The sequence below is a fragment of the Stegostoma tigrinum genome, unplaced genomic scaffold, assembly GCF_030684315.1.
Source record: "Stegostoma tigrinum isolate sSteTig4 unplaced genomic scaffold, sSteTig4.hap1 scaffold_127, whole genome shotgun sequence".
NCBI classification, from domain to species: Eukaryota; Metazoa; Chordata; class Chondrichthyes; order Orectolobiformes; family Stegostomatidae; genus Stegostoma; species Stegostoma tigrinum.
In genome coordinates, this window is record NW_026728075.1 from 19,178 (window position 1) to 36,936 (window position 17,759).

At 45.9% G+C, this 17,759-nt stretch overlaps 1 protein-coding gene across 2 annotated transcripts in view; it reads left to right on the forward strand.

The window, feature by feature from the left end:
• The window catches only part of LOC132207708 (utrophin-like), a 427,430-nt gene that overhangs the window by 5,065 nt on the left and 404,606 nt on the right, over nt 1-17,759 (forward strand). Inside the window, exons 2-3 of one of the 2 annotated variants that reach the window (XM_059643605.1) lie at nt 739-1,005; nt 6,227-6,402. In XM_059643605.1, coding sequence (XP_059499588.1) covers nt 739-1,005; nt 6,227-6,234 — 275 coding nt within the window. In that variant the 3' untranslated portion in view covers nt 6,235-6,402. Of the gene's footprint in view, nt 1-738; nt 1,008-6,226; nt 6,403-17,759 lie in introns of those variants that run through there. The other variant, XM_059643604.1, reaches the window with a different exon arrangement.

The following is a 17,759-nucleotide window of genomic DNA, read 5'->3' on the forward strand; positions in this document are numbered from 1 at the left end:
GACTGACCTATCCCCTCCCTACCTCCCCACCTACACTCACCTCGACTGGCTCCATCCCCACCTCTTTAAGTTGTCTGTCTCCTCTCCACCTAACTTCTCCTCTATCCATCTTTGATCCGCCTCCCCCTCTCTCGCTATTTATTTCAGAACTCTCTCCCCCTCCCCCTTTTCTGATGAAAGGTCTCGGCCCAACATGTCAGCTTTGGTGCTCCTCAGATGCTGCTTGGCCTGCTGTGTTCATCCAGCTGCGCACTTTGGTATCTCTAGATCTCTCAACAACCTCATTAAATGAGTTCTAGAGAGAACTGTGCAGGGTAGACTTTGGGTTTATCATTCTAACTTGCCAGTCCTGAAAGATGAAAGTTGGTTTGTGTTGGATGTTTGTCTCATAGCTACGAAAGATACACTGAAAGGATTTTTCAAATCTTTTGTTGAGAATTGTACCCATTTAGTCAGTAATCCTTTTCCTTTTTTAAAGCTTCCTTGGTAGTGACAAATTTCAAATATCTGCGGAATTTTATTTGGCTTTGTATTGGTTCTCTGTGATTCTCTGTTAATGACTCGACGACCTGCTAGCTGATTACAGAATTTATCATTGATGTGCTTCAGTCTTATAATATATATCCCAATTTCAGGAGAAAGTCCAGAGAGACCTTTTAAAGGAAAGGGGTTTAGAAAGAAAATCTATCGATCAAAATCATGAATAGTTGATAAATTATTTGCATTTCATATTTCCAGAACCTACCCCGGAAGAGAGAGCCCAGAGAATTGCCAAAGCTGTCCGCAAACAGTCAACAGAAGTGAAGGAAAATTGGGAGCAATTGAAAACCCGTGCGAGCAACTGGCAGAAACAGGTGGAAAAGGCGTTGGAGAAACTTCAAGAACTGCAGAAAGCTCTGGATGATCTTGAGGCTCATGTGATAACAGCTGAGGGGGTCCACACTGATTGGCAACCTGTGGGTGACCTGCTTATTGACTCATTGCAGGATCACATTGATAAAACCACAGTAAGTGCAATTACATTACACTTCACTCATGAACAGATGTAACCACAATGTTGTATCGAGACGATCAGTAATATGAGTACTTCAGTAATATTGATTGAATGGTTGTTAACTTAATTTGCAAATTAAAACTTAGTTGAGCATGCCTTCTGATGATATCACATCGTTAATATTAGTATAGTTGAGGATTCTATTAGTCAGTGACATCAGCTGAGTTATCTGCTTGTTGCCATGTTATCAGGGTTAAAGGTAAAGTCTTAGCACGCCATTTGGCGACTCCTTAGAGAGAGACAACTGGTTATGATTTAACCTGAAGATCACCACGCCTCAGTCAAGTAGAGCAGTTGAGGCGAAGACCCTTTGTGGTAAGCTCACTGGTATGGCAATTGAGCCCTCTCTGCAGGGCATCAGTCTGCATCAAAAACCAACCGTTCAGCCAACTGAATTTGAATAGAGTTTAGGATTGGAGAGCAATCCATGCAATTATTTTTTTTAATGAATGTTTCTCACTGAGACTCTCTCACTGGCAAACTTTTTAAAAGCCAGCTCAGCCATACAGGCGAGATCAGTTCCTGATCTCAGCTGAATTTTTTGACCTGGGGTGGGTCAGCGTTAGGACTTCAGTGATTGGAATGAATTCTCATTAAGTTAGCGAGAGGGATACTACACGTGAATAGATCGATGTTTTGAGCAGAGGATGAGATATGAGCAAAAGTTTAATTGATGTGGAAGACCAGCCATAATCATCATCGACGGTGGAGCAAGCTTGAGCGGCCATGCAACATTGTGCTGCCGCTATTTGACTTGTTCTGTGGAAAGGAAGGAAAATGGTTCAAGTGTCAAAAATGCCGAAGACCACATCATTCTACAACCTCAAAATTTGATTGTGTTCAGCATATTATCACTCCTGGCACCCCTAAATCCTGGTCTATCATCTCAGCAGCTCGACTCTGCCCATAAGCTGGTTAGATGTGACATTTTTGAGGGATCTTCCCAAGTCTGAAAATCATTTTTGTTTTTGTAGAATCAGAGTTGGCCAGTGTGGAAGGAGGTCATTTGGCATATCATAGCTCTTTGAAGTAACTCCCCAATTCGTCCCCCTCTGCTTGGCAATGACTTCAACCACTTATAAAATCTCTTTCATGGAGGGAAACTTTGAAGGCGTCTGAAAGGAGTATTCACGATCCCAGAATACAACTGAGCCTTATTAAGTTCTTAGTTCTGACGATCAAGAGCTTGATGAAAGAGGATTGTTTTAAAAAGTGCCTGAAAAGAGGAAACGTACAGAGGCTAAGAGGTGTAGGAAGTTAGCGAGTTTTGAGAAGATTTGTTGCTCGGGTTGAGGTTCTGGATGTGAGTTTGCTCGCTGAAGGTGTAGGATGTCTCTTGTTGGGTTTGAAGCCGACACAATTAAATGTTTGGCAACTAGTAGTGGGCCGTTTGAAATCAAGAGTGGGCAAGAGGACATAATTAGACGAGTGCAGATATCCTGAAGTATGGTTGGACTGGTGGAGATTACCAAAATAGCCATAGGCATAGCCAAGGAACGATTTGGAAACAAAAATGAGAATTTAATAAAATTACCGTCAATAGTATCAGTCAGGTAGAAAGTACAGAGAATAGGATTTGGTTCAAGGTGATACTCGGGCAGTGGAGTTTTAGATGACGTCAAGTTTTCAATGGGCAAATGTGGGACTCCAACAGGGAATGCATTGGAATTGTCGGGTCCAGAAGTGAAGTAGTTCCAGATGAAGGTTTCACTGCTAATGAGCCAAGACAAGAGACAGGTAGGCAGGATTGAAAAGATGTAAAGAGACAGCTTGAGGGATTGCATGAATGTGTTGTTGGACGTTCATCATGGGATAAACAAGATGCCAAGGTTGTGCTGAGACAAGCGTAATATTACATTGTTGCCAAGGCGGAGTAATGCAATCAGTAGGTAGTGAATAGAGATTGGTGTGGGGACCACAAAGTGGTCTTCCCAGTTTGAAATTGTTATCTCTACATAGTTGCGCAACTTTATGTTCTGTTCAAAAGGCATTACTGACAAGGAAACAGAAGTTAGCCATTTGTTTACTTGTCAATATATCTTGATTTTTCCACCATGTTCTCCAATTATTAACACAACATGTGCACTGTACGAACTGAACTGTTCAAACCTGAAAAGGAAATGTTAAAATTGTGGAATATAAAGTTAAATTTATTTCATTGAAAATTTAAATAAATTACATGAAGGTTTGACCAAGACTGCAAGGAGTTAGATGGAACACCAGATGAATAAAACAAGCAGTGGTAAGGTGGTATTAGCTGGATGTTCATGAAGAAAGAGAACGCAGCCAACCTTTCTTCCATCGGGGGGATGAATTGTGTGGTGTCAGACACAGTCGATTCAATCATTCCTTCTGTCTTTAATGTCTGACTATACTCTGGTTGTAATATTTACTTTTTTAAATGCTCAAGGTTAGACATACTTCACTTGACATTCTCATTTTCTAAATTTTAAGAAGTTGACTTATTGTCAAGTCACGATAGGATTGAAAACACATTCTATAAGTGTTTGAAGTCAGAAGTCACATGACACCAGCTTGTCGTCCAACAGGTTCATTTGAAATCACACAAGCTTTTGGAGTGCAGCCCCTTCATCAGGTGCAGTTAGTGAGGTGACCACAGAGAGACACAGCTTATCAGCAGAGAGATCAAATGATCATAGAATTGGCGTGAGTGGAGTGTCAGATAATAACTCTATACAGGTGACCAAGAGTGTTAGAGGCAAGTAAAGCGTTTATAAAGTCAATGTCAGTGCTGTGTTGTCATGATAATCAGGCAGCGCAACAGGAATGTACAAAAGGTGACATCTCAGGTCAGACTCTGACTTGTAGTTTAGAGGCTTGTGTTCAGAATCTGTCTTAGAGTTTTAACATTTATTTCAAAAGCAAGAATTTATAAGCTACCACACTGACTGTAACTACAAGCTGTGTGTTTCTTCAACAAAATATCTGCAAACAAACAAACATCCTGGATGAAGACTTATTATCTGACACTCCACTCACACCAGTTGTAGGATGTTTTGATCTGTCTGCTTATCAATTGTGTGTCTGTGTGTTTTCCTCCCTGACCGCACCTGATGAAGGGACTGCACTCCGAAAGCTTGTGTGATTTCAAATAAACCTGTCAGATTATAACCTGATGTCATGTGAGCTCTGACTTTGTCTATCCTAGTCCAACACCAGCACCTCCACATTATAACTGTTTGGAACCAAGTCAGCGCAACAGGTATATGTCGAACATTTGACTTCGGAAGAATGCCGAGTGCTGAAAAATTCATTAATAACAAAGGATTTCTTCATGGTGCCATTGATCGTAACATGCTGCGTCTCACAGTCACAATGAAAGGATGGCCACTTCAATTTAGCAGGGCCAAGAACAGTTATGGACATTTTTAGCATGGGAGGAGGCCATTCAACCTATTTTATCTGTCCCAGCTCTCTCCCAGCACAAGAAAATTAATCCTTCTCTCGAACTCATTCCACATATTTCACAGAATTGAAATATATAGGTACATACTTAGGAGGTTTGAACATAAGTGAGCAGTTCTCGCACTTCACCTTGTCACTAAAAATGGAAAACGTGACTTACAAGGAGTGGGTCTTTATTTTGTTCTGTTTTGATGATGAAGCAGATGCAAGTCAAAGTGCTGGAACTGGCCTCTTGAAGTTACCAACTGTTCAACGTGTATAAAATGAATTCAGTGCGCATCTACTAAAAGCAGTTTTATGGAAGGAAAAGGTACCAAAGAAGATTTGGTGTATTGTGCTTGATGCTATTATACGCCAACCTGTGAAAACAGAACTCTACGACTGTGAGTGTTGAGTTCTGAGAGGGGGCTATCTTGTTTGAATTTACATTGCTAAACCGAGGCCTATTTTCCCAACAGCAAAATTGGTAATCCAGCAAGAAATGGATATTTCTCACATTTGTTGGCTGTAAGTGTCTGTTTAAAGTTTCCTTATATCCAGGTGCTTAACCTGCTTTTACAGTTTGAACATTTGTTGTGCCAATAAAAATTTTTTGAATGGTTTCACCTCCAGTTTTCCTCTTTATACATATTGGGTATTCTTTCAGGGTAAGGACTATCTGCAAAATATGAGATTGGGTTTTGAAAGACAGCAGCCTTTGTTTTGGAGAGATAATGGGAACTGCAGATGCTGGAGAATGCGAGATAACACCGTGTGGAACTGGATGAAGACAGCAGGCCAAGCAGCATCTGAGGAGCACAAAAGCTGATGTTTCGGGCCGAGAACCTTCTTCAGAAAATGGGGAGGGGGTGCGGGTTCTGGAATAAATAGGGAGAGAGGGGGAGGCGGATGGAAGATGGATGGAGGAGAGGAGAGTATGGGTAGGGAGGCAGGGAGGGGATAGGTCAGTCTGGGGAGGCCGGACAGGTCAAGGGAGCGGGATGAAGGGAAATAGGGGTGCGGCATGAGGTGGGAGGGGGGATGGGTGAGAAGAAGAATAGGTCAGGGAGGCGGGGACGAGCTGGGCTGGTTTTGGGATGCAGTGGGAGGACAGGAGATTTGGAAGCTTGTGAAATCCACACTGATACCATTGGGCTGCAGGGTTCCCAAGCAGAATATGAGTTGCTGTTCCTGCAACCTTCGGGTGGCGTCTTTATGGCACTGCAGGAGGCCCAGGTTGGACGTGTCCTCTCAGGAATGGGAGGGGGAGTTGAAATGGTTCGTGACTGGGAGGTGCAGTTGTTTATTGCAAACTGAGCGTAGGTGTTCTGAAAAGCGGCCCACAAGCCTCTGCATCGTTTCCCCAATGTAGAGGAAGCCACAACGGGGACAGCGGATGTTTTGGATATTTCTTGAGCATTGATTTTCATTCAGAGTTTGTTCGATTTTGCTGAAGCAATAGACATAACTCACTATGACGTAGACAATGTCAGAGTTAATGTTTCGCGTCCTGTGACCCTTCCTCAGATCTCACTCTTCACTGATGCTGCCAGACCTGCTGAGCTTTTCGAGCAACTTCTGCTTTTGTTGCTGATTTACAGTGCCCACAGTTCTGTTGTTTTTTACAACACAGACAAAACTTGATCTCTGCAGGAAGCATGATGCTGCATTCTCCAACTTCCCTGGCCTTTTGTAATATAATATTGTCTTTTTAGGACAGAAGTGGCTTTTTTTTGTTTGTTTTAACTTCTGCACATACTTTCTATGCAGGTTAAAAGTCTACACCTTTTCAGTTCACTGCAGTGCTGCATAATGAAGACTTGGAACAATTTTTTTATATAAAGTAGAAAATCAATGTGGTTTGTTTTCCAAAATGTGATGTGTAAGTGCAACACTTAACAGTGTGTTCATCAAACTGTTGTTTCCTTTGATCTTTGTGTTGCAGAAATTTCTAGAATCATTTCATATGTATTTTTCTTGATATATTTTAGCAGCTTTCCTGGAGCAAGTCTGTTTTCCCTCGGATGAGACGACTTTCAGACAGACTCCCTTTATTATGAGATATAATTGGGGTAAAATGAGGAGGATTTTTATTCACTGAGACACACATGACTATATGTTTAAAGCATTGGAAAATGCATTCTGTTCGGACTATCATGTTATCTGGTGTTTGTACCAGGCTTTCCGATTAAATGCAAGTGATTAAGGATGCTAATGATGCCACATGTTATTACAAGAAGAAATGAACATCCAAGTAAGGATTTTATGCCACATTTATACATAGCATGGACCACGCAGCATGGATGCCGTGACCGAGTGAAATGGGATGCCGTGACCGAGTGAAATGGGTTGCCGTGACCGAGTGAAATGGGTTGCCGTGACCGAGTGAAATGGGATGCCGTGACCGAGGGAACTGGGATGCCGTGACCGAGGGAACTGGGATGCCGTGACCGAGGGAACTGGGATACAGTGCCTCAGTGAGATGCTCACAGCGAATTGTCCCCTCCGTCCTGACCCGCTCGCAGCGACCTGCCCCTGCAGTCCTGACCCGCTCACACTGACTAGCCCCTGCAGTCCTGACCCGCTCACACTGACTAGCCCCTGCAGGTCTGACCCGCTCACAGTGACTAGCCCCTGCAGTCCTGACCCGGTCACAGCGACACGCCCCTTCAGTCCTGTCCCAATCACAGGGACTTGCCCTCTCCGTCCTTACCCACTCACAGCGACTTGCCCCCTCAGTCCTCACCCACTCACAGCGACTTGCCACCTCAGTCTTGACCCGCTCACAGCGACCTCCCCCCTCTGTCCTGACCCCCTCAGAGCGACCTACCCCTCCGTGCTGACCCGCTTACAGTGAGTTGCCCCTGCAGTCCTGACCCCCCTCACAGTGACCTGCCCCCTCACTCCTGACCTGCTGTGCGTTGAGGAAACCAAGCGGAGGCTTGGGGACCGCTTTGCAGAACACCTCCGCTCGGTTCGCAACAAACAACTGCACCTCCCAGTCGCGAACCATTTTAACTCCCCCTCCCATTCCTGAGACGACATGTCCATCATGGGCCTCCTGCAGTGCCACAATAATGCCACCCGAAGGTTGCAAGGACAGCAACTCCTCATCCGCTTGGGAACCCTGCAACCCAATGGTTTCAATGTGGACTTCACAAGCTTCAAAATCTCCCCCTCCCCAACTGCATCCCAAAACCAGCCCAGTTCTTCCCCTCCCGCAACTGCATCACAAAACCAGCCCAGCCTGTCTCCGCCTCCCTAACCTGTTGTTCCTCTCACCCATCCCTTCCTCCCACCTCAAGCCACACCTCCATTTCCTACCTACCACCTCATCCTGCCTCCTTGACTTGTCCGTCTTCCCTGGACTGACCTATCCCCTCCCTACCTCCTCACCTGTACTCTCCTCTCTACCTATCTTGTTTTCTCTCCATCTTCGGTCCGCATCCCCCCCTCTCCCTATTTATTCCACTTCCCTCTCCCATCCCCCTCTCTGATGAAGGGTCTAGGCCTGAAATGTCAGCTTTTGTGCTCCTGAGATGCTGCTTGGCCTGCTGTGTTCATCCAGCTCCACACTTTGTTATTTTGGATTCTCCAGCATCTGCCATTATCAGTGGCCTTTCCTCTTTGTCAAAGTTTGTGCAAAAGCAACATGATGTGGGGCGGCACGGTGGCTCAGTGGTAAGCACTGCAGCTTCACAGCACTGGGGACTCAGGTTCAATTCCGGCCTCAGGCAACTGTTTGTGTGGAATTTGCACCTTGTCCCTGTGTCTGCGTGGGTTTCCTCCAGGTGCTCCGGTCTCCTCCCACAGTCCAAAGAGGTGCACGCTAGGTGGATTGGCCATGCTAAATTGCCCATTGTGTTCAGGGGCGTGGGTCTGGGTGGGATGCTCCAAGGTTTGGTGTGCACTTGTTGGGCCAAAGGGCCTGTTTCCACACTGTAGGGAATCTAAACAATCCTGTTCCCACATCTCCATGTACCCTGCTGATCACTGCACACAGAGATGTTTGATAACAAAAGGACAACAATAATATTCAAACCCAGTGCTGGAGATGTATTTTAAATACACTGAGGCCAGTGTCGATCTCCAATTCAACTTTTATTTACAAATGAACTGTCTTCAACTTTAGCACTGCCTCATTCAGAGATAGTTGCCAGGGTGTCAGCATCTCTGACCCTCACACGACTTATCTGTCAGCCAGGGCTCCCTGATTTGGGCTGTTAATATGGACCAATCAGGCAATTCATATTCTGTGAGGTTCAACTGGCCGACCTGGTCACAAACCAGTGCGGTGTGTTCATCGAAAATCAAACGTACTAGAAAGGTACCATTACATACCAGTGCAAAGGAAGGCATGAGGCTAAACTGGGGAGGGAAGGGAACTGCTTATTGGGGGTGGCCCAGAGAGTGGAAGAAAATCGAATGGGAAGAAGACCATTTGAGACTGAGGGAGAGAGATGTAATTGCCTGAATGAGGCATTCCAATTGCGAAATGGATTTTTGTTGTACACCATGTTCAGTTTCCCCGATCTTAATCTGTACTCCTCTTTAAATCATTAGTATCTGAAATTTCTGTATCATTTCCAAATGTTCTGTCTCTAATGTTGTGCTGTTGGAATTGGTTGAACTGCAGAGATATTATTTATTTGCACAAATGTGTTCAGTGAAATGAGTTGCATGCTACATATGTATTATTCTTCCTGATTCTATTGTACACATACAAATTAAAGTTAGTTCCACTTTTCAACAACAAACTGCTTTTAGATGTCTGATGTATCTCATTTGCCTGCCACTTACTCTTGTTGATGAGTTGTGTTTCTGTTTTGTGAAGAAATATGAATGAGCTGGAGCACTAATGGCAATGCCCAATGTGGTGATATTCCAACATTGCAGCTGGAAGGTGGGGCGGGGAGGGGGTTGGGTTTCACAAGAACTATTACAGAGGGAAATGGAGAGACAGGTGATGTATGTGGCAGCACCGAGACAGTGAGGAGAATGAAATGCAGCCATAAGGGGAATCTGGCTGTATTCTCCAAGGCACGGGCTGAATGGAAGAGGACAGAAAGGATTCACTCAGAGGAAGAGTAGATGAGACTGGACTGATTATGAAACAGGCAATAATCATTGGCAAGTTACTGATAGGAGGGTGAATCAATCGGGCTCACTTTAAGACTGTTTACAGTTACCATATAGTTCCTGGGAGATGTGTAGATCAGGCCAGGCTCATACAGAAACGCTTCCCGGAGTAATTAACATGTAGACCCCACTGGGAAAGAGTGAGGGGTTGGCCGTCCTGCTACCACTGATGCACTAAAAGCTTGGGGCATAACTGGGACGATGGGGCTGCTGTTGCCGAGGCACAGTCGGGAAGGACCACTGTCTGAGGTTTTCCTGCTGAAGGTAAATGAGGGTCCATTCAGTTATCGGACCCTCCCCGTGTCTCACATGTATGTAAATATTTTTGTTGTATGTCTAAGAGAGGTCTTTGGTTCATTGGGTGGAGCCAAAGTCCAATGCTTTATTTGTTTATTTGATATGCAGCTGGACAGAACGCAACTGCAGTTGTGACATTGTACATATACAAAGAGATTTCTTGTGAAAAAGGTGTATTTTTCAAATCAGAAATGTGACTGGGAGGAGTGTGGATGAGCCCAGGCTCACTGTGGGTCTGGTTACGGTCACCACATTGTCACTAAGATGTGTGTATATGAGGCATGGCTGGCTGTGAGACTGTGAAAAATCACTGTGAAATTAATAAGAGTTTGTTTCTTCAATTATTTGTTGGATGTGTGTGTCACTGACTGGTCCAGCATTTATTGCCCATCCCTAATTGCCCTGGAGATGTTGGTGGTGAGCTGCCTTCTCGAACCGCTGTAGTTCACCTGCTGTGGGTTGCCCCCACAGTGCCATGAGGGAGGGAATTCCCATCTTTTGAACAGTCGCAGTGAAGGATTCCGGATATATTTCGAAGTCAGAATCACGAGTGGCTTGGAGTGGGATAGAAGGAGGTGTTCCCGTGTACTTGATGCCCTTGTCCTTCGAGATGGAAGCTGTCATGGGTTTGGAAGGTGCTGCATGAGGAGCTTTGGCGAATTTCTGCCATGCATCTTGCAGATCGTACACAGTGCTGCTGAGGCCGCTCATCATTGGTGGTGGAGGGAGTGGATGATTGTCGATATCGTGTCAGTCAACTGGGCTGCTTTGTCCTGGATGGAGTCAAGCTTCTTGCATGTTGTCACAGATGCAGCCATCCTGGTAAATGGGGAGCGTTCCATCACAGTCCTGACTTATGCCTTGCAGACAGTGGACACATTTTGGGGAATCAGGAGGTGAGTTCATCGCCGCAGCATTCCTCACCTCTGACCTGCTCTTATAGTCACTGTGTTTATCTGGTGAGTCTGGTTCAGTTTTTGTTCAAAGTTCACCCCCACGACGGTGACAGTGTGGGATGCAGTGAATGTAACAAATTGTTTGTCAAGGAGGGGGTTGTCTCTTGTTGGTGACGGTTATTGCCTGGTATTTCTGTGGTGTGAATGTAACTTCCACTTGTCTGACCAAGCCTGGGTATTGCCCAGATCTAGTTGCATTTGGACAAGGACTGCTTTAGGATCTGAGGAATCATGAATGATGCTGAACATTGTGCAATCATCAGGAACATCCCAACTTCTGGCCTTGTGATAAACGCAAGTTCATTGATGAAGCAGCTGAAGATGGTTATATCTCAGACACTGCCACGAGAAACTCCTGCAGGGATCCCCTGGAGCTAAGATATCTGACCTCCAATAAGATCATTCATTTTCCTGCGTGCCAGGTATGACTCCAGCAAGTGGAGAATTTGTCCCCTTACACCCATTGAGTCCAGTTTTGCTCGGGCTTCTTGATGCCACACTTGGTCAAATGTAGTCTTGTTGTAAAAGGCTGGAGCTCTCACTTCCCCTCTGGAATGCAGCTGTATTGTCCATGTTTGAACCAAGGCTGTAATGAGGTCAGGAGCTGAGCTGCCCTGACGTAACCCAAACTGGCCGTCGCTGAGCAGGTGCTGCTTGATAACAATGTTACTGACACCTTCTATCACTTTCCTGATGATTGAGTACAGCCTGATGGGGCAGTTTGATGGGGCAGTCCACATTGTCGGGTAGATACCAGTGTTGAAACTGCACTGCAACAGCTTGGCACGGGGAGCGGCACGTTCTGGAGCACAAGTCTTCAGTATGATTGCCAGAATATTGTCAGAGCCTGTGACCTTTGCAGTATCCAGTGTCTCCAAGTGTTTCCTGACATCACGTGGGGTGAATTGAATTTACTGAAGACTGGTATCTGTGATGCTGGCGGAGCCCGAGATGAATCATCCACTTGGCCCTTCTGGCTGAAGATTACTATGAATACTTCAGCCTTATCTTTTGCACTGATGTGCTGGGCTCTTCCATCATTGAGGATGGGGATATGTGTGGAGTCTTCACGTCCAATCAGTTGTTTAATTGTGCACCGCAGTAAATGACAAGATGTGGCAGGACTGCAGAGCTCAGATTTGATCCATTGATGGTGGGATCACTTTGCTGTATCTATCACTTGCTGGCTATGCTGTTTGGCGGCTTCACCAGGTTTCTTTATTTGTTCATTCACAGGACAAGTGCATTATCGAATAGAATCAGAGAATCCCTACAGTGTTTTGGTATTTCCAGGGGGTCCGGGGAGGGGTGGTGTGTCGGTATTTCCAGGGGGTCTCAGGGAGTATGTCAAGATTTACAGTGGGTCGCAGGGAGGTTGTCTGTACAGGGATCTGGGGCCATGTGTCAGTATTTCGAGGAGCTCCTGGGGAATGTGTCAGTGTTTAGAGGGGACCCTGGGAAATGTGTCATTCTATACAGGGAGTCCCAGGGAGTTTCTCAGTACTGATAGCGGGGACAGGGAATGTGTCAATATTTGCAGCTGGTCTCGGGGAATATATCAGTATTTACAAAGGGTCCTGGGGAGTGTGGCAGTATTTTCAGGGGTTCTCTGGGACGTTGCCAGTATTTAAAGGGTGTCTAGGGAATGTGTCAGTATTTAGAGGGCTTCCCGAGGAGTGTGACAGAATTTACAGGGGTCCCGGTGATTGCATCAGCATTTGCAGGGTGTCCCAGGGAGAGTATCGGTATTTACAGGGGGTGGAGTGTGTCAGTGTTTTCGGGAGTTCCGGGGTGTGTATCGGTATTTACAGGGGGAATGGGGAATGTGTAATTATTTCCAGGGGGTCCTGGGAGTTTATCAGTGTTTACGGGGGTTCCGTGGAATGTGTCAGTGTTTCGGTGAAGTCCCGGGGAATGTGTTCGTGTTTGGAGGGGTCCCTGGGAAATGTGTCCGTATTTACATGCAGCCCCAGGGAGTTTCTCAGTATTTACAGCGGATTCCAGGGAATGTGACAGTAGTTACAGTGTGTCGTGAGGTGTGTGTCGGTATTTACGGGATATCCCAGTATTTGTGGTTAGTTGCGTAGAGTGTGTCTATACGTACAAGGGTCCGGGTATGTGTGTCAGTATACAGAGGAGGCTGAGGGAATTTTTCAGTGTATAAAGCGGGCCCTGGGAAATGTGTCAGCGTTTACAGAGGGTCCCTGGGAGTGTGGTGGCATTTTCAGGGATTCTCAGGTACTATGTCAGTATTTACAGGGAGTCCTGCGGAGCGTGTCAGAATTTATAGGGGCTCGGTGCATACTGGCACACTCCCCTGGAATCCCTGTAAACACTGGCACACTCCCTGGGACCACCTTGAAATACTGTAGCTCTCCCTAACACCCGCTGAAAAAACAAAGTCCACGGGCCCCCCCTGTAACTGCTGACGCTCTCCCCAAGTCTCCCTGTCAATCCTGACACAATCCCTGAGACGCCCTGTAAATACTGACCCTCTATGGGACCGCCTGCAACTACTGACACACTCCCGGGAGCACCTGTAAATAATTACAACTTCCCCGCAACACCCTGTAAATACTGACACTCTCACCAAGAGCCCCTGTCAATACTGACACAGTCCCTGAACCCCTGTAGGTCGCGGGAATTTTTCAGTATTTAAAGGGGGCCCCGGGAAATGCGCCAGTCTTTGCAGAGGGTCCCAGGGACTGTCAGTATTTTCAGGATTTGCTGGGACTGTGTCAATGTTTACAGGGGGTCCCACGGAGTGTGTCAGTTTTACAGGTGATTTCAGGGGCTTTGTCAGTATTTCCAGGGGGTCACACAGATGTGTCAATATTTACAGTGTGTCCCCAGGGACTCTGTTGGTCTTGACAGGGGATTACCAGGTCGTGTGTCAATATTTACAGGGTGTCACAGGTTGTGTGTGTGTGTCAGTATTTACAGGGTGTCCCTGTGTATGTGTGTGTGTGTGTGTGTGTGTGTGTGTGTGTGGGTATTTACAAAGAGCCCCTGCGGAGTGTGTCAGTGTTCATTGTGAGTCCAGGAGAGACTGTCAGTATTTATAGGACGTCCAGGGAGACTGTCAGTCTTTACAGGGGGTCGTCAGGAGTTTGTCAGAGGGTGAACGCTGAGGCAGTGCCTCATAATGCAGGTGTCAGAATTCAGATAGTGTCCCTTGATGAGGGGGTCAGTACTGAGGTATTGCAGCTCTGTGAGCAGGTCAGTTCTTAACCAGTGTCTCGTTGTCAAGTGGTCCGTGCTGAGGCAGTGACTCCATGCTGGATGGTCAGTGTTGAGGAAGTGCCTCATTGTTAGAGAAACATTACGGAGGGTAAGTCTCAAGGTAATGGTGACAGAGCTGAGACAGAGCCACATGATCAGAGATTCAGGGCTAAGGGATTGACTCAATCACAGCATTGTCTTGAGGCAGTCCCTCTTTGTGAGAGGTTTAGTTCTGATGGAGCGCATTTGTCAGAGGCGGTCCATACTGATCCAGTTCCTCATTGTAGTGGGGTCAGACTGAGAGGCTGCTAAACAATTATCAAGTCAGTTGTGACATATTACAGTTCTATCCTGGGGTCAGTCCTGACAGAGTGCCTCATTGCCAGAGTATCAGTACTGAAGTATTGAAGCGCTGTCTGAGCATCAGGGGTTAGGGAGTGCCTCATCGTCACAGGGTCAAAAATGTGGGAGTGCGTTATTGTCAAAGGGTCAGTGCTGAGGGAGTGCTGCCATTTAAGGGGGACAGAATTAAGGAAGTTGTTCACATTTCAAGGGCCAGTACTGAAATAGTTTTGCACTGGGAGGTCAGTGTGGAGGGAGGGCCTCAGAAGCAGTGGGTCAATATGACGGTTTCCCTTATTGTCAGGGGGGCAGTTCTGAGGCACTGACCCGTTGTCAGAGGGTCAGTACTGAGGTATTGAAACACTGTCAGAGCATAAGGGCTGAGGTGTTACAGGTCTACGAGACGTCAGTACTACGGGAGTGCCTCATTATCAGAGGTCCAGTACCGAGGGAGTGCACAATCGTCAGACTGTCAGTACTGAGGGAATGCCTGATTGTTCAAAGGGTCAGTACACAAGGAATGTCTCAATGTAATGTATGATTAGAGATGCAGTGCTGAAGGAGTGCCTCATTCTCAGTGTCAGTTCTGAGGCAGGGTCACATTGCTGGAGGGTTGTTCTGACTTAGTGCATTAGTAACAGAGGGTCAATACTGAGGCAGTCTCTCATTTTAGGAGCTTAGAATTCATTGGTGCTACATAATTAGGAGGTTAGCACCGAGGTTATGCAGCTCAGGTGCAGTCATAAGTGAGGGGGGAATGCAACATTGTCAGGGGTCAATTCTGAGGTGTCAGAAAAAGTCCTCCCAGAAACATCAGCAGGACTTGACAAAATCTGTACAAGTGAAGCAATGCCTGGCCCGTTAAATAAGAGCAGGTTTGTTGGAGCCTATATAAACGATAGACCTCAGTGTAATGGAGGAAGCATTGAGGGAGTCCTGTACTGATAATACAAGATAATAATTCATACATAATTGCAGCATTGTCAGAGGATCAGAACAGCCAGAGTGCATTATTATGAGACTGAACACAGAGGAGGAGCTTCATTGGAACGGGTTCAGAATTAATGGTGAGCAACCCATTCAGAAGGTCAGTACGGAAGTATTGCATTTCTATTGGAGGCTCAACACTGAGGAATTACCTCTGTCAGAAGTTAGTACTTTGTCAGGAGTGAGGAATTGTGGCATTGTCACTGTGTTGGTCTGAGAAAGTGCCTCTTTATCAGAGGGTCAGATTTGATGGGAGTGCAACATGATGAGATGCTCAGGACTAACAGATTGCAGGACTGTCGGCGGGTCAGATCTGTGGGAGTGATCATTGTGAGATGGCCGCTGATGTCCAACCCTAAAACATAGAGCGCCCTGTAAATAACTCCTTAAAAAAAAGGCCCCTTTCACTAAACCCGAAAACAGAGCCCCCGTATCTAAGTCCGAACACACAGAACCCACTAAATTACCCCTAAAACACGAAGCTCACTGTGAATAAACCCCAAACACAGATGGCCCTGTAAATGAACACTAAAGAAGAGAGCCTCCTAAAACAAACAGCACCCGTGAAATAAAGCCGAAAACACAGGAACCCCAGTGTATAAACCCTGACATTCAGAGCCCCCTGTAGATAAACACTAAAAAAAAGTAAAAACTAAAAGGAACTGTGGATACAGTAAAATCAGGAACAAAAACAAAATTGCTGGAAAAGCTCAGACCTCACGTTAGCCCAATCCGGCACTCACCAGAGCCTCAGGCCCAAACTAAACCAAGCTTCAGCCGCACTCATCGCCCTCACACACGGAGCCGCCTGCACAGTGGCCCTCAAACACCTTTCTATCATCCGTAAAAAGCGGGCTTCACTGTAAATAACCCCTAAAACACAGAGTCCTGTTTAAACAAACTTCTACAATATCAACTTCACCCCCTGTAATTGTACGCTCAAATACAGAGACCCCTTTAAACGAACACGAACACATATTCCCCAGGAAGTAAAAGGTGAAATACCGGGCTCCTTCGAAACAAAGCCGAAGGCACAGAGCACCTGTCAATACACCCCAACATCGAGCCGACCTGTATATTATCCGTAAAACAGGGCCCCTTACAAATAAACCCTAAAAGACAGAGCTGGCTGTAAGTAAAGAGCCCCTTGTAAATAAATACCAAAACACACAGTAAAAACCGGAAGAACTGCGGATGCTGCAAATCAGGGAAAATATCCAAAGTTGCTGGAAAAGCTCAGCAAGTCTGACAGCATCTGTGAGGGAAAAGAACGTTTTGGGTCAGGTGATCCTTCCGCAGAATCTCTGGCTGGCGCGTCTTCAGTAATGCAGGGTCAATTGCTTTAAAATATCCTTTTTCTGTGAGGCTCTATAACATTATAATAGAAAAACATCAGAACTAAGCAGGAGGAGGCCATCCGGCCCCTCGAGACTGCCCCGCTGTTCAATAAGATCCTGGCTGATCTTTTTGAGACTCAGCTCCACTCACCCACTCGCTCACCATAAACCTGAATTCCTTTCATGTTCATAACGTGATCTGGTCTTGCCTTAAACACATTCAGCGAGGTAGTTTCAACTGCTTCACTGGGCGGGGTATTCCACAGATTGACAACCCTTTGGGTGAAGAAGTTCCTCCTGTCCTGACATCTGCTTCCTTTTATTTTGAGCTATACCCGCCTCGTCCTCGTTTCACCTGCCAGTGGAAACAACCTCCCTGTCTCCACCTTATCTATTCCCTTCATAACCTTGTATGTTTCTATAAGGTCTCCCCTCATTCTTCTGAATTCCAATGAGTATCATCCCAGCCAACTCAGTCTCTCCTCATATTCCAACCCTCCCAAGTCTAGAATAAAGTCAGTCTCCTCTGTGCCCCCTCCAGTGAGAGTATATCCCTTCTCAATTCAGGAGACCAAAACTGCACACAGTAGTCCAGGTGGAGCTTCATCAGGACCCCATACACCTGCAGCATAGCCTCCCTGTTTTTAAACTCCATCCTTCTGGCAATGACAGACAAAATTCTATTTGCCTTTATAATTACCTGCTACAATATTACTTTGAGCGATTCCTGCACAACGACACCCAAGTCACTTTGCACAGTAACATGCTGCAATTTTTTTACCATTTGAACCATAGCCTACTTTGTTGTTATTCCTATCAAAATGGATGACCTCACATTTATTGACATTGAACTCCATCTGCCAGACCATTGCCCGCTCACTTAGACTGTATAACCATCTGCAGGCCTTCAGTTCTTCTGCACACATTGCTCTACCGCTCATCTTAGTATCATCTGCAAATGTTGACACACAACACTTCATCCCCGACTATAAATCATCTGTATCAATTGTAAACAATTGC